This window comes from Podarcis pityusensis (assembly GCF_964106645.2).
Source record: "Podarcis pityusensis genome assembly, chromosome: 2".
Lineage (NCBI taxonomy): Eukaryota > Metazoa > Chordata > Lepidosauria > Squamata > Lacertidae > Podarcis > Podarcis pityusensis.
Genome location: NC_138029.1, coordinates 101,785,046 through 101,807,283, shown reverse-complemented (window position 1 = coordinate 101,807,283; position 22,238 = coordinate 101,785,046). Strand labels below are relative to the sequence as shown.

General features: G+C 44.6%; 1 protein-coding gene across 5 annotated transcripts in view; it reads right to left on the bottom strand.

Moving 5' to 3' along the window:
- The window catches only part of ADAMTS9 (ADAM metallopeptidase with thrombospondin type 1 motif 9), a 140,967-nt gene that overhangs the window by 102,805 nt on the left and 15,924 nt on the right, over positions 1-22,238 (bottom strand). For 4 of the 5 annotated variants that reach the window (XM_080995586.1, XM_080995584.1, XM_080995582.1 and 1 more), the window contains exons 4-8: positions 6,771-7,060; positions 5,503-5,586; positions 3,870-3,994; positions 1,802-1,842; positions 1,568-1,673 (exon numbers count right to left, since the gene is read on the bottom strand). In XM_080995586.1, the coding sequence (XP_080851712.1) occupies positions 1,568-1,673; positions 1,802-1,842; positions 3,870-3,994; positions 5,503-5,586; positions 6,771-7,060 (646 nt within the window). Of the gene's footprint in view, positions 1-1,567; positions 1,674-1,801; positions 1,843-3,869; positions 3,995-5,502; positions 5,587-6,770; positions 7,061-8,661; positions 8,822-22,238 lie in introns of those variants that run through there. The other variant, XM_080995585.1, reaches the window with a different exon arrangement.

The following is a 22,238-nucleotide window of genomic DNA, read 5'->3' as shown; positions in this document are numbered from 1 at the left end:
CTATGCAAATGAATTTTTTATATATATATAATTCTTGATGAAGCACTGTCAGGACACGTAACTAATGATCTGGGGCGGTGGAGAAGGGAAGACATTTTGCATGCTTTACCAAAACAACCACAAGGGGAAACTGTTGTTTACTGTATTACCCAATCAGAAATCCAGAAAAGCAAAAATTTAGCAAAAATTGTCCCACCTTGTGGCAGGACAGTGTCACCAACTTTACATGTGGCAACATGCTCTGCTAATACGCCTAGCAGCATCAATAGTGTAGTACAGGTAAATGATAGTCTACAGTCACCCAAAACCAAAAATTTCAGTACAGTGGACACTTGGGTTGCGAACATGATCTGTGCAGGAGGCACGTTCACAACCCGCAGAGTTTGCAACCAGCAGTGCCGCGTCTGCACATGCACGGGTTGCAATTTAGTGCTTCTGTACATGCGCAAAGCGCAATTTAGCTCTTCTGCGTATGCATGACGGTCAAAACCCAGAAGTAACCCATTGAGGTACTGCTGGGTTTCGGCGTGTCCGTAACCCGAAAAAACGCAACCTGAAGTGTCTGTAACCCGAGGTATTACTGTATTCCCTGTTCAGAGAAGTTTTTAATGTGTGATATTTTAGTGTACTTTTGGTTTCTATGGAAGCCGCCCAGAGTGGCTGGGGAAACCCAGCCAGATGGGCGGGGTACAAATAATAAATTATTATTATTATTATTATTATTATTATTATTATTATTCATTTTCCCACTTTTCAAAATATTTCCCACTTTATTTAATGCTCATACTGCAATTTCAAACTTTGAGAAAACATTGCCTTGGACCCTAGGTCACTCCTTCATTCACATAAGGGAGCAGTGGATTGATTTCTGCCATCTGGCAGGTTGAATGAAGAGTTTGTTTCGACCCTGGTGGCTGAGAGGGAGGGTGTGTCAGAAGGGAAATGAATTCATATTGATTTATATATATTAGTAACTCTGTATTAATCTAACATTATTATATGTAACTGTTTATTTTTGTAATATTCTGTTGAAGTTGTCTGGTTTTGCTTCAGTTTTCTGTACACCACTTACAGATGTTTTTAATAGATTAAGTGGTATAGAAATTAAATAATCAAATCAACTCTCCCATCTATTTACAGTCCCCAGTGCCATATCACACACCATTTTCAAGGGTCCCCCAGCTCCCTTAATCAGATTTTTGGAGAGGTCAGGGGGATGCAGAGGGGAGGGGAAGGCCCTGTTCTATAACTCTTCAATTTACAAGGGAAAAGTCTGGATCCAAGCCAATATTGGCATATACAGCTGTACCTTGGAAGTCGAACGGAATCCATTCCAGAAGTCCGTTCGACTTTCAAAACATTTGAAAACCAAATCACAGCTTCTGATCGGCTGCAGGAAGCTCCTGCAGCCAATCAGAAGCCACAGAAGCCCCATCAGATGTTCGGGTTCCAAAAGAATATTTGTAAACCAGAACAATCACTTGCATCCCCATGTAAGCTATATGGTTTACATATCTCTCTCAATGCTGTCATTTTTTAAATATATCTATGTTTTTATAGAACATACACATGGCCAAGTTCATGTGCAATCGTAAAAGCAGTACTTAGTCCACTGTCTTCACTAATTGAGCAGCTCCGGTATGGATCACAGACTGTACCCAATTCAGCCAGACCTGGAAAATCAGAAGCAGAACAAGAGAGAGAGAGTTTGCTCTCTAAATAAAGGCACCCACAACATTCTGTCAAAAACATGTTAACATTGACACCTTAAAGAGTAAAAGAAAAAGGAGATTAGGCTTACCTAAAGTATCACATTTGTCGTGAGCTCTACAAATATCTTGTCTGAAAGCAAAACAGACTTGATGCTTTTAATTTCCATGCAAGTTAGCATTCAGAACACACAATAATAAACATAACACCATTTAATTATATGGCTTTGGGTTTCTTGCTTGGCATTAATTTCAATATGTAGCCTGCCCAATTCCAAATGTTCAAGACGGGGATAATAGTAGATTAAAAAAGCAGGAATAAAAATCCAATTTGATTTTTCAAAGGACTATCATTAAGGCCTGATAATCTCACATTAAAATATTTTGCAGCATTATAAATAAGAGACATGAGCGCCCACTTTAATGAAAATTTCAATGCAAAACTCCAAGGCCCTGCCTTGAGTGAGTGCTGTGCATTGCTCATAAATGGTAGCTATTTTAAACTAATAGCAGAAATGAAGGAGAAGCCAAATGGGTCTTTCTATTCACTTTTTTTTTATGCGCTCTGGAGTAAAATTCAAACTGTGAAGGTAGCAGGCAATGCTCCCCATCCACTTGGCATCTAGCCAGATTTGAAGTCATGGAGGCAGCTGCTAATATCCTCTAACCCAGAGGTGGCTCATAATATTGAGTAAGAGCAGTCTTCCCCAACCTGGTGCCCTCCAGACGTTTTGCAATACAGTTCCCATCACTGCCCCCAGTAAGCATAGCTAATGATGCAAGTTGTAGGCCAAAACCTTTAGATGGCATTGGTTGGAGCAAGCAGAACTAGAAATAAGTTCCTACTAAAAACAGCTGATGTTTTTACTATCTTATGTCACTAGTACAGGCCAGTGTTTCCCAAACTTGGGTCTCCAGCTGGTTTTTTGGACTACAACTCCCATCATCCCTAGCTAGCAAGACCAGTGGTCAGGGATGATAGGAATTGTAGTCTGAAAACAGCTAGAGACCCAACGTTTGGGAAACACTGGATAGGCTGTGGTGCTTTATTAGAACATTTTTACAAAGTCAAACACTTACTGCAATTTTCCCCACTAAGGCTCAATTAGGTCCCCACTTGAAATACATGACCACTTGTGTAAGTAGATTTTATTCCTTTTTTCATTTCTGGTCCAGCTGCTTGTCCCCACCTACCCCACCCCCCAGCTGATGAACTGTGTTTTAGAACCCTAAACATCTAATTCTATGTTTTAGAACATCTAAAACATAGTGTGCAACAGGGAGGCTGTGAGAGCAACAATGTGTACGTGTTAGATCATGGCCTCCAGCAACAGCTGTAGTGCAAATGCTTATGTATTCATAAAGCCATTTCCACCCCAGCTTGAAGTCCCTCCCGCAAGACCTCTCCTTTTCTGAAAAGGAGGAAGCATTGCCTTTATTGCTAACTGGTGTGGCTTAATAAGAAACTCCCATAAATCGCAAACTTACCACCAAAACCCCAGAAAGCCTCACTGTGGGTTCAGCCAATGACCATATGGCTGAGTAATAGGATTGTATACTCTCACTCCAAAAAAATAAATAAATTGATCCCCTGGTAGGGATGGGCTAATATCAGTTCCTCTCAGTTTCTTGCTTTTTATTCAGTTTTCCACATTTCCACACCAGTTTTTAAATATATATATATTTAAAGCCCTCATGAAAATTCAACAATATTCTAGAGCAAATTTGTAATATCTGCATACAACTCCCCCTGATATAACACACATTTGTGTTTTGATTTCACTAATATATGCATTTTTATGCACCCACTACCATTCACAAATTCAGTACGTTATTTGGCTGGAGAACTGGGCTGCACATTCTGAACGACGGCTGTGCTTTTTTTGCATTATTGTTTCCAAAAGGGGGAAATTCAGTAGATCCGCCTTTAATTGCAAATTGAAATGAATTCCTGATGCCCCTATCCGTAGCCCTTAGAGCTCCTGTTCTCATCACCGCCAAAAAATTAGACAGCAATATAATACCTTTCCCCATCATGCCTCAACATTTCAATTATCCTTGACTATAACATGCATTGTCGTTCAGCTGTGATCTGTAACATTGCATTCTAGGGGCAATTACGGTGAGGCCAAAAAATAAATTAATCTGCCCGTGACATACCTTGTCACCAATACAGCTGTGTCATGCTTTTCTGGATGATCTTCGTTAGGGTGGTTCTGGGTCTGCTGCCATTGACAGAAGTTTTTTAGTGTCGTCTGAGCATTGTAAGATATGGAAGGGCCATCCTAGGTATCAAGCAAACATGTTGAAGGATTAGGACTCCCTATCCTCCCCAATTCCCATCCCTCCATCTGCGGTGCCTTTTATTTATTGACCATTTTATTTCACTTTTATGGGCCACCTTTCTACCTGATAACATGTCTCAGAGATGGACGGCCGCAGGAAAGAACACTGAACGTAGTCATCAGAAAAACAGCAAACCATCTCTCTCTGTTCAAAAGCATTCAGCACCGGCATCCTACTTGTGGATTACTTTCAAACTCCTAATGACTTTCAATAAGGTAGCGGTGTTGTTGTTGTTTTTTCCACTCTCCCCTCCTCCAAAAACACATTAACACTGTTGTGAGACTGATGGGTGCTGTAAAATTTAAATAAAAAGCCCTCTTTTCCCCATGATATTCCCATTCGCTCAGTAATATAACAACAAAAAAACACGGCAAGTGCAGTGAGAAAGGGGGGGAAACGTTCCTTCTGAAATCCTCAGCAAGAATACAAAGCTCTGTCTAGGTTGTATGGAACCCTGAGCAGGAACTGCTTTGCTATGAAATGGGAAAAAACTGCAACAGATTGTTTAGTAGGGAAGCATTTGTTTGCACTGATTGGGGGTGCTTCCAGGTAGGTGATTAATTGAGGAAATGGTACCCCTCGTGCATACATGTTATTTTGCAGCATCTATCTTTGACATATATATTTCTTTAAAGTATTTGTTGTCCCTATTTCATTATCCCTATTGGCCACTGAGAACAGGTTGCTGGAATACAGGGGCATTTAGTCTGATCTACAGAGGCAGAGGAGCTGTGTTGGGGAGGGAGTTCCCTGGCTCCAAGCTCATGAGGAGTGCTGAGGATCTTCCATGTGGTGCTGCTGTTTGAAGAGCACCTTTCAGCATACAAGGCACGGATGGTTCTTTGTCACTCTCCTGCAGACGGCGAGGAGATGTTTGGATTCAGTTGGACGCCATTTTGAATCAAGATGGCTGAACTGAACCTTTCAAAACCTCACACTGATCTTAACCAAATTGCGCACAATGGCTCCTGTGACCAAGGAGCTACATTGTACACAAGGCTGCTGGTAATAGATAAGTGGGAATGTTTCTGCCATTGCAAATAGTGGGGGCAAGGCCCCGATTCTGACCGGGATTGCAGCAGTGGCAAAGAGTTAACCCCCTCCCGCACCCAAGAATATGGATAAATCTCCTAGAATTATCCCAATCACACAAGTGTGGAGTACATCGTTAGGGAAGGGTGATTGCTCAGTGGTAGAACATCTAGTAGAGACTCCTGTCCGGAACTCTAGAAAGCCATTGCTGGTCCATGTACACAAATCTGTGGGCCTCTGCCTGCCCCATACACCCAACTTTCAGCAATACAAATCTCAGTGAGCTTTTGGGAAGGACATATCATGGTTTTTTCTCAGTTTTAGAGCATTTAAATGATCAAGAATAAGACATTCCTAGAAATATGTCCAGGCGAGAAAGAGAGTGAGAGAGAAGAACGAGGGAAGGAGTAATTACCTGCTCATTTTGTATGACCTCTAATCTCACGATAACAATATTAATTAAATTTCCAATACTTGGGTCTTTATATATAGAAGCTACCTGCATAAAAAAGGATAAATTTTGAAAAGTTAATGTTAACACTATACAAGCAAGCAAATAATTGACTCTTTTTTAAAAAACAAACAAACAAACAAACAAACAAACAAACACCTGCAGTGCAAGAAGCTACAGCTGTTGGCCTACAGCTAATTAAATCCTGACCTCAGGAAGTACGTTCTGTTAGCGACAGATTCTGAGAGCAAGGAAGGGGTGGGAGACCTCAGATCTAAAGGCCAAATGCAGCCCTGCGGGTCTCCTTATCTGGCCCTTAGAGGTCTTCCTGGGCCCTGATGAGCACCACACTTTCCTCAATATCTTCTGCCTGGCTAGGATGTGCCCTTCAACCCCCATAACTCCTCTTGTTGCCTGGATGGAGGATGGAGAGGTGTATGTTAGCAGAGAAACCTCTGGCCTGTTGTACAAAGCCAAGAGTCACATCTTTGGACTCCAGGTTGGAAGTTCCTCATCTCTGCCACAACACAGCAACGAAAAACTTGGGTTCATTGTGTGCAAGTGCCATGGGGGGAGCGGGAAGAAGGTGCCCTCTGGAATGCCCGGGAGACAGCATCTTAAAAAGCAGAGACATCACCTTTCCAACAAAGGTTAAAGCTATGGTTTTCCCAGTAGTGATGTATGGAAGTGAGAGCTGGACCATAAAGAAGGCCGATCGCTGAAGAATTGATGCTTTTGAATTATGGTGCTGGAGGAGACTCTTGAGAGTCCCATGGACTGCAAGAAGATCAAACCTATCCATTCTGAAGGAAATCAGCCCTGAATGCTCACTGGAAGGACAGATCCTGAAGCTGAGGCTCCAATACTTTGGCCACCTCATGAGAAGAGAAGACTCCCTGGAAAAGACCCTGATGTTGGGAAAGATTGAGGGCACAAGGAGCAGGGGACGACAGAGGACGAAATGGTTGGATAGTGTTCTCGAAGCTACCAGCATGAGTTTGACCAAACAGCGGGAGGCAATGGAAGAGAGGAGTGCCTGGCGTGCTCTGGTCCATGGGATCACGAAGAGTCGGACATGACTAAATGACTAAACAACAACAACACTCCAAGTCTCCATCTGGACTGTCTGGAACTCTGAGCAGGTGCATTGCAACAGCTTGTTCCCCAGGCAAGCATTAAATTGCACAGATCTGGCATACTTAAAATCCCCACAGTGGGATTTTAATACTTACTATGGACATTAAGGTCAAAATGTAGTGCTGTAGATTTGCTCCATGGTAAGCAACCATCCGACTGTCTGCCACCACCATGACCTCCACGTATCGAGGGTATGAGAGGAATCGCTTGGTTCTTCGGCGCGTGCTTTTCCTCCTCACGCTGCTAGTCTTGTTTTTACTGGATGCAGGAGACTGCGCTGAGGCTAGGCCACGTTTCAACGCCTCCACGTCGGACAATATGCTCGCTGTGGGCCACTGTCCTGTCTTGCTCCGCCTCTTAAACTTTCTGTGGCTTTTTTCATGCCCTGCAGTTTTAAAGAAGGCAGGAAGACAAGAAACATTCTTGAAAATATGCCTGAATGAGACCAATATTTTTTATTCATTCATTCATACCCTGCCCATCTGGCTGGGTTTCCCCAGCCACTCTGGGCAGATTCCAACAAAATATTAAAAATACATTAAAACACCAGACATTAAAAATTTCCCTAAACAGGGCAGCCTTCAGATGTCTTCTAATCATCAGATAGTTGTTTTTCTCTTTGACATCTGATGGGAGGGCATTCCACAGGGCGGGCGCCACTACCGAGGAGGCCCTCTGCCTGGTTCCCTGTAACTTCGCTTCTCGCCAGAAGGCCCTCGGCACTGGACCTCAGTTAGGGGTGGAGACGCTCTTTCAGGTATACTCGTCTAAACCCACACATGAAGCCCCTTTGCAAGATGGCTTCCTTGTCATCTAGGGCCAAAATATGCACGATGCTTCACTCCATTTGCTGTTGCACAAAAGCCTTTTCTTTTAATGTAAAGCACAAGCACAGTCTCTCTCCCACCCACCCCCACAAAACTGCCCGTCCGATCAGTATGTTCTTCCAATTTGCTTGGAGGACATTTTGATCCTGAGCAATGGTGCCAGGGCAGATCCAGGTTTGATTACCATGCCAACCCTAGACTAGCAAAGCAATCTGCCTGCCCACCCATGTTCTGTCCAAGCTGGCAGAGCTACGGATGCAGAGGTGGCACTGTCATTCTGTTAAAGTCCAGCCAGGCAGGCAACAGCCAGGGCTAGGACTGCAGCCCAGATCACTATGGCTCCATTCAGAGGTGGGGGTATAATGGGTTAAGTTTTCCTAGTTATAATGCCAACGTTTCTAATGTTCCTTTTACACTGCAGTACCTGTTACGTTAGGGACGCGGGTGGCGCTGTGGGTTAAACCACAGAGCCTAGGGCTTGCCAATCAGAAGGTCGGCGGTTCAAATCCCCGTGACGGGGTGAGCTCCTGTTGCTCGGTCCCTGCTCCTGCCAACCTAGCACTTTGAAAGCACATCAAAGTGCAAGTAGATAAATAGGTACCACTCCGGCGGGAAGGTAAATGGCGTTTCTGTGCACTGCTCTGGTTTGCCAGACGTGGCTTAGTCATGCTGGCCACATGACCCAGAAGCTGTCTGCGGAGAAACGCCGGCTCCCTCGGCCAATAAAGCGAGATGAGCGCCGCAACCCCAGAGTCGGTCACGACTGGACCTAATATTCAGGGGTCCCTTTACCTTACCTGTTATGTTATGGAACCGTGGCTTTTTGAGCGACATATATCGGCCATGGCGTGCTAAATTTTAAACAGCAGGGAAGAAATGTGTGCCAGAAAAGCACCCTGAATTTCATCACATGAACAGGGGCAGCACGATAAATGCAAAACAAAGGTAAACTGCAACACAACACAACACCCCCCCCCCAAGTTTGCCAACATTTTTTTTCTTCTGGAAACCATTAGCAAGGAAATGAACACAAAACGTCTTCTGGGTTGTGCTAGATTTCCGGAAGTGGCTTTCACAGCCAAACCAGGAAGGGGCATGGGCTTGGCAAACATTGTTTTTGGTTTGGTTATTAAGGCCAGTCCCTGGATTCAGTGCTTACTTGTTGGCATCTGTCTGTCTCGGGAGTCAATGGAGGAATGCACCTCTGGGTGGGGAAGTCAAATTGTTGGAAGGTTGTAGGGCTTGCTGTGGATCCAGGGACCAATGTGGGAGAGACATGTTTTGTTGCAGCTGGGGCAGGTGAAGGTGCCCAGTTGTGCTGCTGCAGGTACACTAAATTCCCTGCACACAATTTCTTCTATTTATTTTAAGAGAAGAGCCCTGTGGAGTTGAGGGCCATGTAATGATGTCTAGAGGTTCCTTGCAGACTCCTTTGTCTGGAGTTTCTCTCTAACAGTTGGGGACCCTGTGGCCCTCCATATGCCATTGGACAACAATTCTCATCAGCCCCAGCCAGCATAGCCAGTGCTTAGGGTTGATGGGGGCTGTATTCCTACAATATCTAGAGGGCCTCTAGGCAACTATCCAGTTGAGAACTTACAAGGGGATTTTCTGCAAGAATCTTCACCTCCACTGCTGCCTCCCAGTACCCAAGGCTAGGAATTTTCCTCTCCCTTCTAACATCCGGCAGCAACCTGCCAGCAGTTTCATCGAGCAAACTCTCTCTCAGACTGCGATTGTTTCTTCCTGAAGCCAGAATTTCCTTCCATGCCACAGAGCTTCCACGCATACAGGGCTTTTTCTCTTTTCTCGTTTCTAAAGTATTGACGTTCCACGGGTACTGAAATGCTCACACAAGCGTTCCACCTATGCCTTTGAGTATCTAGGTCGCTCTAGATCAAGGGCTTAATCTTTAGAATCTCAGTCCCTTTTTGTTTTGAAGATTTGCTTTAATTTACATCATGCTGGCTGAAAATATTCAGCACCCTACTGGGTCCACAGAGAAGAATACATGCAAAGTCATATAATGGAATTAAGAAATCCCATAAGTTGGCACAACATCTAACAAGAGCTAGAGCGCCTTTCCTGTGAGGAGTTCTCAAAAATTCAGATATTAAAAATACAGAAGCGTGCATCAAGATTCATACTAGTATTATTTTGCAAACTTTAGAATTTAAAATAGGAAGCACTTCCCAAACTAAGCACAACTTAAAGTTTACGCTCCTCTTTTGTGATCTTGACATGCACCTTTAAACTCTGCCCTCTGACGTGAGCTGTGACAAAAATCACACCGACCCGGCCCGCTTAGCTTCAGCAAAGTGGTGGTCTAACGTGCCTTCACACCATACCCTGGGCCATTCCCTTACAAAGGAAAAAAGTATCATTTATATATGCTCCAGGGCACCTTAACTCGTAAGGCCCTTGTTTGGAAGAAAGGGAGGATGAACTCTATACACTCATACCTACATACCAAACAAAAGGCAGAAACCTTGAGCACACACACAAAAGCTGTAACCGGAGAGAAGAGTACAGAAATCTTGTCACTTTCCTTATGTGCAATTGTTCCAATGACCTTCTGTCAATCTTAGCAGTGAATTTCCTTGTTCGTTACAACAGTGGAACGCAGGACACAGCCTTGTTTCTTTACTAAACAATTGAGCAGAATATTGCCTGTAAGGTCCCCTTATATCTCAGGCACTTTCTCTCCATATATATATATATATATATATATATATATATATATATATAACATCACAAATTTATTTATGTTCCAATAACAATGATAATCATAACAACAATAGATTTATATACTGCTTAACTGCCCAAGTCATTTGCAATTATAAAACCCGATTTCAAAAAATATAAGCACACATACTCAAAACACATAACAATTCCATAAAAAACATTGAAACATAAATATATTTTGTAACAAAAGAAAATGTGAATCCAGGTCAGGCAGCTAATGCCCCAAACAGGCACAAGGGGGCAGGCCTAGAATCCCGGCAAAAATTTGGCTCTCCAGGCAATATGGCAACGCTACACGATGCATAATCGCTGTGTCCACAAGCATTGTTATGCTAAACTGAGAAATTGAAAGAGGGCAACCACTTATGGTGAGTCACTCTAATCCCCTTCGTTTCCACAATAACGTGTCCTTCAGAAGAGACACCATTTTGCACTATTTAATGGGACATGTGACAATGGACGCAAGTCCAGTTCAGGCTGATGACAGAATAGGGGGCGGGGAGTCAGTTTCTATAGCTACTCTCAGCCAGCCTTTCAGTAACTAGGAAGTTAATTATTTCACAGGCTTTCGCAGAGCTGATCAAATGTTAACCAATATACCTTCAGGCAGATACACATGTTATGAACTAAAAACAAAGGTTTGTCTGCTGTTGTTGTTTTAAGCAATTGGCACAATCCGAAACAGTGTTGGTTGGTGCTATGTATGACTACAGCAAAAAATAGATTTTACCTCACGATACAAGACATTCTGTCATAAGCGAGGGTGCAAGGCAGCAACATGGGGTTCCTGCCACGGAGCTACACTTCTCTCTTCTTCTTTTTTTAAGAATAATTTTTTATTAACCGACCAATCACATCAAACCAAATTACATAAATTCCAAATTACACAGCCGAATTTTAAATTTTTGTTGGGGGTACCCATATTTCAAGTTCCGAAGGGATCCAATCAACTTCTTGCTTCTTACTGCTGTTTTAATGTCCACAAATCTAACCTTATGGTGTTCACAGTACTATCCAGTCCTTTCTTATTATTTTTCCACATCTCTTGTTGTTATTTTCATATATTTTTCCTTTCTCTTTGTGACCTCTGATAGTCTCTGCAAGCTGGTTAGAACAGTTTGTAATCCTGTGTGGATTTTTTTTTTTTTAATCCAGTAGCCATATCCAGACGTTTTCCATATAACATCACTTCCATACATCAAAACAGTCTTAGCATCATTAATCTTCACCAATCTGCCTCCTTTCTCAAAACCTCTGAGGAGATTCACTAGGAATGCAGTCTGAAAACAAGTCCATTCTTCCTCCCGGCTATATATCCTTTGGCAAGATGGCGACTCCGAATTAATTGCTGCGCCATTCCCAAAAGCTCTTATTGCTTCTCGGTCTCCATAAAGCATACTTTTGGTTAAAGTTTATCTCCACACAGACCTTAATCATCCTGCTTGGGTCAGTTCAACCGACGGTTCTAATGAGGAGGGGTTCTTGTAAATCACATAGAAGGAAAGTAAAAAAGGTTCCCCCCCCCATTCAGCCCCGTTGTCAACATACCCCGCCTTTGGTGTATCTTCATCATAAAATATTCCTGTTTCTCCAGCCCATCGTCTTCTTTCGCAGAGGTCACTTAAATTAGCAGACTTCACTCCCCTTCTTCACTTGAAATATGTGCATTTGCTTCTTTTGTAATTAATTATTCCAAATTGCTGCAACTAGTGCGCGATCAGAGACAGCGTCCAGGAGAGCCGAGGTCCACACGGGGGCATTCTGCCTAGGGCCCTCACCCCCTTCTTTCGAATTAGGGGGTGATTTATGGGCACAGCAGGCAAGGGCAGTGTTCCCCATTTCCTTGGGGCAACAAGGGAGGCTGCCTACTCCCATAACAGCCTCTTAATTACCCGTGTGGGTCGGAGAGATGGTATTGTCGGCCATCTTCCAATGCGCCCCCTAGTGGCCCCCCGGAGCTACACTTCTCTAGAGCTGTCAATGGAGGCAAACCTAAACTGGAAAGGGGGATTTTACCCTCGCTATCCAGCAGGGAAGCTGTGCTGGCTTTCTAGCAAATGGATCGCTGGTGCTTACTATCAGGGAGAAAAGGGGGCATTGGGGATGTTGGTGCAGCGAGGGTGGCAGTGTTTCTGTGCCTCATCTCTCTCCCTGCCACATCGGCCCTGTTCTCTCAGTAAGCCGCAGCAAGCTGTTACTGTATATACTGCATGGATGCCCCAAACAGATGCCCATTAGAACTTTGTCTGCATCTCTGTAGAAAGCATCTTGTATCTCTGTAGAAAGTATCTTGTCATAGCACAGCATTTCTCTGACCGGTGCACTCCAACTCCCTCTGTCCCTGACCACACTGGCTGGGGCTGATGGGAGCTGGATGGAGTCCAACATCTTCTGGAGGGCACCATGTAGGTGAGGTAAAGGTAAAAGACCCCTGGACGGTTAAGTCCAGTCAAAGGCGACTACGGGGTTGCGGCGCTCATCTCGCTTTCAGGCCAAGGGAGCTGGCGTTTGTCCACAGACAGCTTTCCGGGTCATGTGGCCAGCATGACTAAACCGCTTATAGCACAATGGGACACTGTGACGGAAGCCAGAGCGCACAGAAACGCCATTTACTTTCCCGCCACAGTGGTACCTATTTATCTACTTGCACTGGCGTGCTTTTGAACTGCTACCCTGGCAGAAGCTGGGGCAGAGCAACGGGAGCTCACCCCGTCGTGCGAATTCAAACCGCTGACCTTCCGATCAGCAAGTCCAAGAGGCTCAGTGGTTTAGACCACAGCACCACCCGCTCCCGCTTAGGTGAACCCTGTCATAACACACTCCTTGTCGATTTTGCAAGACGTTCACTGCACTGAAAGATGCATCTCTTGGTGTAAGCCTGACTGTAGGCAGGTGCTACTTGAAAATTGCTATGCTCTTCCTCTTATTCCTCTAATGGCATCTCCCTGCTTTACAAATAGGCTGTGCAGTCATGAAAGAAAGAAAGAAAGCAGTCATCCTGGGCAAGATTGTTCCCAGCAATCAAGACTTGAAATGTTACCTATTCCTCTGACAGAGCACTGTACAGTAGTACCTCAGGTTACATACGCTTCAGGTTACAGACTCCGATAACCCAGAAATAGTACCTCGGGTTAAGAACTTTGCTTCAGAATGAGAACGGAAATCGTGCAGCAGCGGTGCAGCAGCAGCAGGAGGCCCCATTAGCTAAAGTGGTGCTTCACTTTAGTGAAGGTTTCTTACGGGAAGCTGAAGTACAGTGGTACCTCGAGTTAAGTACTTAATTCATTCCAGAGGTCCGTTCTTAACCTGAAACTGTTCTTAACCTGAAGCACCACTTTAGTTAATGGGGCCTCCTGCTGCCGCCGTAGCACGATTTCTGTTCTCATCCTGAAGCAAAGTTCTTAACCTGAAGCACTATTTCTGGGTTAGCGGAGTCTGTAACCTGAAGCATATGTAACCTGAAGCGTATGTAACCTGAGGTACCACTGTACCAAAGAAAAAGGTCTCTAAGTGGCATACAAAAAATTAAGAGTCAAAGGCACAGTGGAAAAACAGACAAAATATTTGGTTAGTACTGCTATGGCACAACAGCAGGTCCAGTAAAAATCTGGAAATCCTAAAGGCTAGTTGCAGCTTCATCACCCAATTTGAGGACATAAGGGTTAAAACTGCCCCAGGGTATTGTGAACCTTCCGACCCTTTCCTCAACGGTCCTCACATTTACCTTCCTCTATCTACCTGAGTCTGGACGGCAACAGCAGGCAAGAGAAGAAGATGCATGAGAGCAGGTGTGGTCAACCTTTTCAGGGTTTTGAGGGCTCAATTTCCATGGGAAAGGATGTTCTCACGAAAACCTATCAGTATTTTCCCGTGAATTATTCCAACTATACACATTTTTAAACAGCTCAAAACCACAATACCTCAAGGACCGCCTCTTTCCATATGAACCTACCCGGACCCTGAGATTATCTTCTGAGGCCCTCCTTTCTGTGCCTCCTCCTCGGGAGTTCTGGAAGGTAGCAACGCGAGAACGGGCCTTCTCTGCCCCATCTGTGAAATTCTCTCCCCAGGGAAATTCGCCTGGCACCTTGATTATACACCTTAAGGCACGAGGCAAAAGCATTTCTCTTTAACCAGGCATTTGGTTGGTGCGATTTATATCCTATGCCCTTTTAAAATGTGGCTTTTTGGGGGGGGGTATTGGTTGCTGTTTTTATTTTCATTAGGTATTTTTGTGGTTTTATATCCTGATTTTATTCTGTGAACCGCCCTGAAACCCCCAGGTATAGGGCAGTATATAAATTCAATAAAATAAATAAATAATTTTTTAATATGCAGTTTCCCCTAACATAATGCATTTTTGTACGTTCCACAAATATACACATTTATAGGCACACCAGTATCTGCAGTTTTGTAAACAATATTTGGCTGGAGAACTGCACCGCAAAATCTGGATAAGTACGAATTCTGAAGGACAGCTGTATTCCAATGTGTGTTACTGTACAGTGGTACCTCGGGTTAAGAACTTAATTCGTTCTGGAGGTCCGTTCTTAACCTAAAACTGTTTTTAACCTGAAGCACCACTTTAGCTAATGGGGCCTCCCGTTGCCACCGCGCCGCCGGAGCATGATTTCTGTTCTCATCCTGAAGCAAAGTTCTTAACCCGAGGTACTATTTTTCGGTTAGCGGAGTCTGTAACCTGGAGCGTCTGTAACCTGAGGTACCACTGCACTGGAAAAGGCAAATTAGGAAGGTTCGCCTTCAAATGTCGAATTTCTTCCTAATCTGGGCGCTCTACAGGAAGTGTCAAGGCTGTAGCCTAACTCAATGCTTCAGATCATGTCAAGGTGTAGCTATTCCCTCCAGGTGAGGATGCAGCACCAGTATAAGCCAGAAGGCCACAAAATGGATTTATCAGGGAAGAAGTGCATTTTCCCGCTTCCTGTCACTCAAGGGCACTATAGGAGGTGACAGCACCATGGCACACAACTCTGAAAATCCTGGCTAGGTGGAACTAGTCCTAGATCACCCATAACAACAAAGGTGTCTTTTCAGTTCAGCTTATCTCTAAATGCACCCATTATAAATAAGTTTCCATGATTTCAAAAGCCCCTTTGATTAAAACTAATGAAAGCTGCTATGGCTGGAGATAGTGGAAACCAAAGCTCTATTGCCACTGGCATTTAAAAAAAGAGAAAAAATTTGCCCCCAGCTACCTAGTACGAGTTGCAGTAACCCAAGCTCCTCATATTCTGCTAATGTGTTTCAACCTTGACTTCATGGGGGGCTTTTACGAAGAGTTCCATTTCTATGCCCAGTCAAGTGCACACAGCCAACAAAGGCAGCCAACTCAGGTTGATGCTTTCTCAAAGTGGACTCTGAAACTGATAGCTTTTCACGAAGGCAAGGCTGGAAAGAAATATGCCAGCGCTCCCCGCCACCCCCCGTCCTTTTCGAAGGATTCCACTCAAGCACGCCTCTCGCTTTTATTTCTTTATTTCGAGCATTTACAACCAAATCCTTTCTATGGGGATGCGTTCAAAGACACTAAGCGGTAGAGTTTGTGTTGCACGCCACCCCATCTCCGAGCAGTGCGAGATTCCAGGGGTTCCAGGCCTTTACCCTGGAGTTCGTGCTTCCTTTTGGAACGAGGCACAGCGAAGACTGCGGTGTCTTTAGGATATATGGTTTATTTACACTTATATAGATCGTGAACCTACGATGGAGGGGTTCACAGCATGAACACCCCAAAAGGGTCTTGTTTCTCCTTGGATTCAAGCAGAAATCTGGCACGGCTCGCGCTCTCTCTCTCTTTCTCTGCGGCTGCTGCTTAGCTTCTAGGTCACACCACTATAAACTCTCCACTCCAAACTCTTTTGCCCTTCTGAATATCTGCGAGTTGAGGGAAAGGCCCCACCCATTTGCCGTCTCCCACAGAACCCCTTCCTTGGTTCCCCTTACACCTCAACAGCAGGCTAGCCTGCCTATTCCAAGAATCGGAAGCCTTGATTAGATTGTAACTCTTGATGGATCCAGGAATTAGAGGGGTCTCTGAATACAGCCTACTTTTCCCGCCCCACTGCATCCAAGTTTATATTGGGGGAGGAAAGAGAGCGGTGACTAAACAGTGGACCAGAAAATTCATGGACGCGACAACAGCCGCACAGATGCTACTAGCCCAGAGATGGAAGGAAGAAACAACCCCGACTAGAGAAGAATGGCAAACCAAGCTGATAGGCTATGCCAAAATGGCAAAATTAACTGGGAAGCTCAGAAATCAAGAAGACAAAAACTTTAAAAAAGAATGGGAAAAGCTTATGATTTACTTATGAGACCACTGCAAGCAAGCTAAAACATCGGCAGGATTTTAATCACACTTGTAAAGTAACAGAAAGGATGGATAAGTTATAAGGATAAAAATTTGGATAAATATTGATATGCAGTTGTAAATATTATCATTAGGACCCATGGAAGGGATGGAGGGAAGTCAGGAGAATCAGAGTACAGTGGTACCTCGGGTTAAGTACTTAATTTGTTCCAGAGGTCCGTTCTTAACCTGAAACTGGTCTTAACCTGAAGCACCACTTTAGCTGCCGCACCGCCAGAGCACGATTTCTGTTCTCATCCTGAAGCAAAGTTCTTAACCCGAGGTACTATTTCTGGGTTAGCGGAGTCTGTAACCTGAAGCGTATGTAACCTGAAGCGTATGTAACCTGAGGTACCACTGTAATCTCAATATTTGGACTCTAAATTGTTGTTTGTAATTTGTTTACATTGTTTAAAATCAAATAAAAAAATTATGAAAAAGAGAGGTGACTAAACAAAATATCACTTAGGTGGTTACATCTTTACCGCCCCACCTCCCCCGATTCTTGCTTCTTTCAGTCAAATGCCATTTGAATTGCAAACCACGTCCAACACACACATATCCTGAAATCTGCCAGCTATTTCTCCATGCAGTTAAGCCTCAGTGAAGAGGGTTCATGGAAGTGCAGAAGAGATAAAGGATCTCAGACTAAGCCCTTACTTTTCACCTTATCAGCCATTGCTGAGAGGGGTAGAAAGACTTTGGCGTCAGATCCTATATATTCTCCCAGAGGCTGGCACTGTGCTGAGAACCATTTCAGCTTCTTGCCACCACGGTGAGAATCGGCGGAAGTCCTTTCCTTCTTTGATTACAACCCCTTTACAGAGGGGTTGGTCTGGCGAGGTCTCAAGGAGGCGAGGTCTCTGGTCACCTTTCCTAGCCACAAACGAAATGTGCAGCGTTAGGTCGCTGGAGCGGTCAAGCCTTTGTGGAACTATGACACATCAGGATTGAAATTGACCTCAGATCTAATCTGTTGCAATCCCTGCCCTCACCACAGCTGCTTTAAAAGGCACAAGAAGTGCAAGGCGCCTCACATTCCACTTGGAAAAAAGGAGGAAAAGTTGGCCCCAGACAACTGCTTTCATTTCCCATTTTGACATATGAGAAATCCACCCTTATCAGTTGCTGCAGCCAGAGGCAGACCCCGCCGCAATCCCAAACAAAGGTCAAGGGGGAAGTGGTGTGGCTGCACGATGAGGGCAACTTGGATTACATTTCTTTTGGGGGGGTGGGGGTGGTTGGAAATCGTTAAGGTGAGGCCAGGAAGGAAACCGAGTAAGCCCAAGGAAAGGTCAACTGATAAGAAAACAAGACTTTAAAACCATTCATGACATTGAGAAGGAAATACCAGAAACAGCTAATTAAAAATACAGCCTCTGAATGCAATAAAAAAAAAGGAAGAGAGCATGCAAAATTGGAAAATAAAATCAATCGATCAAGACAGAGAAGCAGCCTGAGATTGCAAGCTACTTGCAAACGTGACAACAATCACATATGAAAGTATTCCATAGGTATTCTGCACTTCATTTGGTAAGCAAGGCCGGCACAGAATGGTTCCTAAGGCTGGTTTTCCCTGACACTTTCCCCCCCTTGACACTGGCTGACTCATTCGCAATCTACAAGTTTCTGAACACCAGCCACAGGTTTTGTAATCAGGAGCTGAGCAGGACTTTCTGTGTCTTGTATCTCACATGCAAGCCCAGTATTACTGACTACAGATATCTGGGGCTTCAACATGGAGAATCATACATACAAAGGATGTGTAGCACTCTACTGACCTATGACCCTCCTCTTGTACTAGTGCAGGCATAGGCAAACTCTGCCCCTCCAGATGTTTTTGGACCACAACTCCCATGATCCCTAGCTAACAGGACTAGTAGTCAGGGATGATGGGAATTGCGGTCCCAAAACATCTGGAGGGCCAAGTTTGCCTATGCCTGTACTATATAAACCCCTGAGAAAGGGGAATACCTACCACTAAAGTTACCTCAGAAGTAAGCGGGGGTGTAACTGTACTCAGTGGCTCGTGGGTTCCCTCCTCAGCACTTCCACAACAAATTTAAATACTGTTTGTAGCATACTGATCCTGCACCACCTAGTCACCCACTAGTCCAGCTTATTTTCCCCAAACCTCTCTACAGACAGGCCCTTGGAGTACCTGAACCTTAAAATCCTCTTTGGATGCCCTCTACGGCTGAAGTGAGGCGGGTAACCACCAGGGACAGGGACTTTTCAGTGGTGGCACCTCAGTTATAAAATAGCCTTCCTGAGAAGCTCTCCTGGAGCCATATTTGTGACCCTACTGGCATCAAGTGAAGAGCTTTTTGTTCACTCAGTTCTTTTAAATACTTTAGGTAATGTGGGCCTCTGTTCTTTTTACAAAAACAACCCTGAAGGAGCTCTTTTTTCTCTAATTGCCTTGTATGAATGTTACAAAGTTTATAAGGCCTTCTTGGTTGTGTCACAACCTTTGAAAGTTTGGTTGGTGGCAGCATCAGGGAGGACCTTGTCTGTGATGGAGCACTTATAGTGGGGATATGACCCCTTCTGAGCTTAGCCAAACTCTATCATTATTAACGTTCAGTGACTATTAAGGTGACATATTAAGCAGCCTTTGCTGCTTAGATCCAGTACGTTACTTCATTTCATTTCAACTTTGCCTGGGTTTTATTCTGAATTCTAACTCTTCAGTGTTGCTATATCGTAAACATAGCAAATCTGTTTTTAATTTTGGGTGTGTGGCAAGTTCTGTATTGTTGTTATTTATGTGGGATTGCCCCCCCCCCCTTTTAATTGTTTGATCTTTTTCACTTTGTACAGTAAGCTGCAACTTACGTGAGGGTTACATTCTGGGGTTTGCACCTAAAGCCAAAATCGTGCATAGTGAAAACCCATCGGGTTCAATGGTGGTTGGGATTGCCCAAGTCATTTTTCCTGGCACCCTGCCCTCATTTCTTATTGTTATTTTTATTCTTTGCCAAGCGCATAAAGCTGAAGGCACACAAGTTAAATGTGCCTAAGATGTGGACTTGCTGTAGTTCATTGCTGTTGTTGTTTTAATTATTTATTGTAAGCAACCCAGAAAACTTTATGTTATGCAGCAGAATACAAATGTATATACTCAGGGCTGCCAACCTGAATAAAATATTGGGGTGGGGGGGGTAAGCCCCACCCTGCATAATCAATCACAAGACATGGCTCACACACACCATTTGAATTGCAATGCCTATCAACTTTGGGCATGTAACAGAAGAACAGAAGATTGTTAAGAAGAGCATCTGGTCCATTATCCTGTTCTCACAGTGGATGAACAGTTGCCTGTGGGAAAACAGCAAGCATGATTCAGGCACAACAGCACTCTCCCTTCCTGTGGTTTCCAGCAACTGGTAAGGCTCTTTGGCTTCCGTCAGTGGAATGGGGAGGAGCCAAGAATCCCCCTTCCCTTTGAACGCCCCCCAAATATGCTCCAGAGGTTTGGGGGGAGCCACCGAAGAAATATGGTAGGGGTTGCAGGGAGCTGCAAGGTGCAATCGGGCTATTGCCAAATATCACCTCCCTTTCCGTTCCGCTGGTGGAATCCTCTACTGGTGGCAAAAGCTTTCTGCCAGTGAAGGAATGCCAACTGGATACAACTATCAAGGATCAGAAAACCAATTTCATATGACAACATCTTACCTTGTTTGGAAGCCATTGACCTGGTTCAGATGTAACAGGAAACTATAATTAACTGCGGCTTGTATGTGGAAAGGGAGCTGTAAAGAAGCTGTACGTGAAGCTAGTGCACATCTTGGCTTATCAAACTCAGATTACGTGGTCCAAATTTGGACAGTATATGCTAGATTTTAGGGCATCCTGCCATTCTGGAAAACAGTTGGACCATAATGACAACAGGTATCATCCACCAGGAACTAGAAAGGCAAGGGTGCATCAGGCCATAATGTATTTCCTCTAGGTATATTTGGAGGGGGGGAACCACCAGTAGTATAAAAATCTAGGAACAGTGGATGCTGCCTCAGGCCATCAGGCCATCTAGTCTATGCTGACTGGCAGTGGCTCCCCAGGATATGAGGCAGGGTTCCTCCACAGCCCTACCTGGCAGTGCCAGGGATCCTCTGCATGCAGAAAATATGAGTGATGTCGCTTTCCCAGCATGGAATAGTTGAGACACATTGTAAGAAAATACGTGCAGAACTCTTAACCAGGAACGATGAGAGTGTTATGAAACGAGCATCCGGCATTTTACAACAGCATGACTCGGTAGCATTTTATGACCTTTTCCGCTCCGAAGGGTCACACCTCCTGCCCTTGAAACTATTCTCCACCTCCTCCTCTCCCACAAGCATCTGAACTATCGAGCCAATCTCTTTTTTTTCCTCCTCTCCGCCTCGTTCTCAAGCCCACCCTCCTCCGTGGCTCACAGGAAAGACGAGGCTCCCAGGTTCTGCAGTGCTTCCTTTCTTTATTAAAGATTATTTTTAAGTTCCCAGTCCCTCCTTCTTCCTTCGCTTCCCTGCCCACATCCCCTCCCCACAATAACTGGAAATGTTTAGATCAAATGTTATTTGAAGCTGGGATCTGAAAGGCCAACTCAACAGGGATGCTGGCACACGCCAGCAGAGAAAGCACTCGAAGTTACCTCTGATTAGAGGAGCGCTAAGCGACACAAAACCCTGCAGACTGGTGCTGCTGTCTTGACCCTTCTGCATCACAATCCCGTTTAAATAGCCTATCCTTTTTGGTCAAGGTTGAAGGTGCATGGAAGTGGGGGAGGGGAAACTGCTTAACATTTCAGCAAGACCTGCTGAAGCTGAACACCACAAAAAATTTTAAAATGTGACAAGAGTCGTGGTTCAGTGGCAGAGAATCCACAAGGCCTCATATTCAATCTCTGGCATTTTGAGGACAAGCTAGGAAAGCACACCTTTCAGGATGAGGCTATAGCTCAACGTTAGGGCGCCCTCGGTTGAATACCAGGTCCCCCCAGGCTGGGAAGCACTCCTGTCTAAAACCCTGGAGAGCTACTGCTGAGCTTGGAAGGCCAATGTGTTCAACTTAGTCTAAGGCAGCTCCCTATGAAACAACAGGGAGCTGGTTGGCCAGTCAGTGTTATAGACAGTACTGAGCCAACGGCCTGACTCTGGTAAAGAAAAGCTTCCTATATCTGGCATGTACGCTATTGACTTCTCTGGACCTTGACCCCTTAGCCCAATCTCAAGCTCCACAATCACTGTGATGCACAAATGGAGATCTCACACAAGTGACTTTAACCATTCATTTCAATGTTTGGCCAGCTCTTTTGCATGTAAGCTTTCTCCCAAACCAGGGTTGCTGGGTTGAAAGCCAGAGAACATATACATGCCTTTAGATCTCCCAATGCAGCAGGAGATCAGAAGTTCTGCGATGTCTCCTGCTCATTCCCTCTATGTCCCTATTGCCCAGCCCCCTCCCAGGCTTGCTGTGTGGCGTACCTGGGACTCTGACAACACTGGGGAGGAGGGATGGATGAAGTGTTCCACTGAGACACGTGTTGGAAGGAATCAGGAAATGGCCTGTTAAGCCATGCATGAGAGGAGAGGAAGGAAGGGGGGGAGGGAGTTCAGTGGGGAGGATTGGGAATGTGA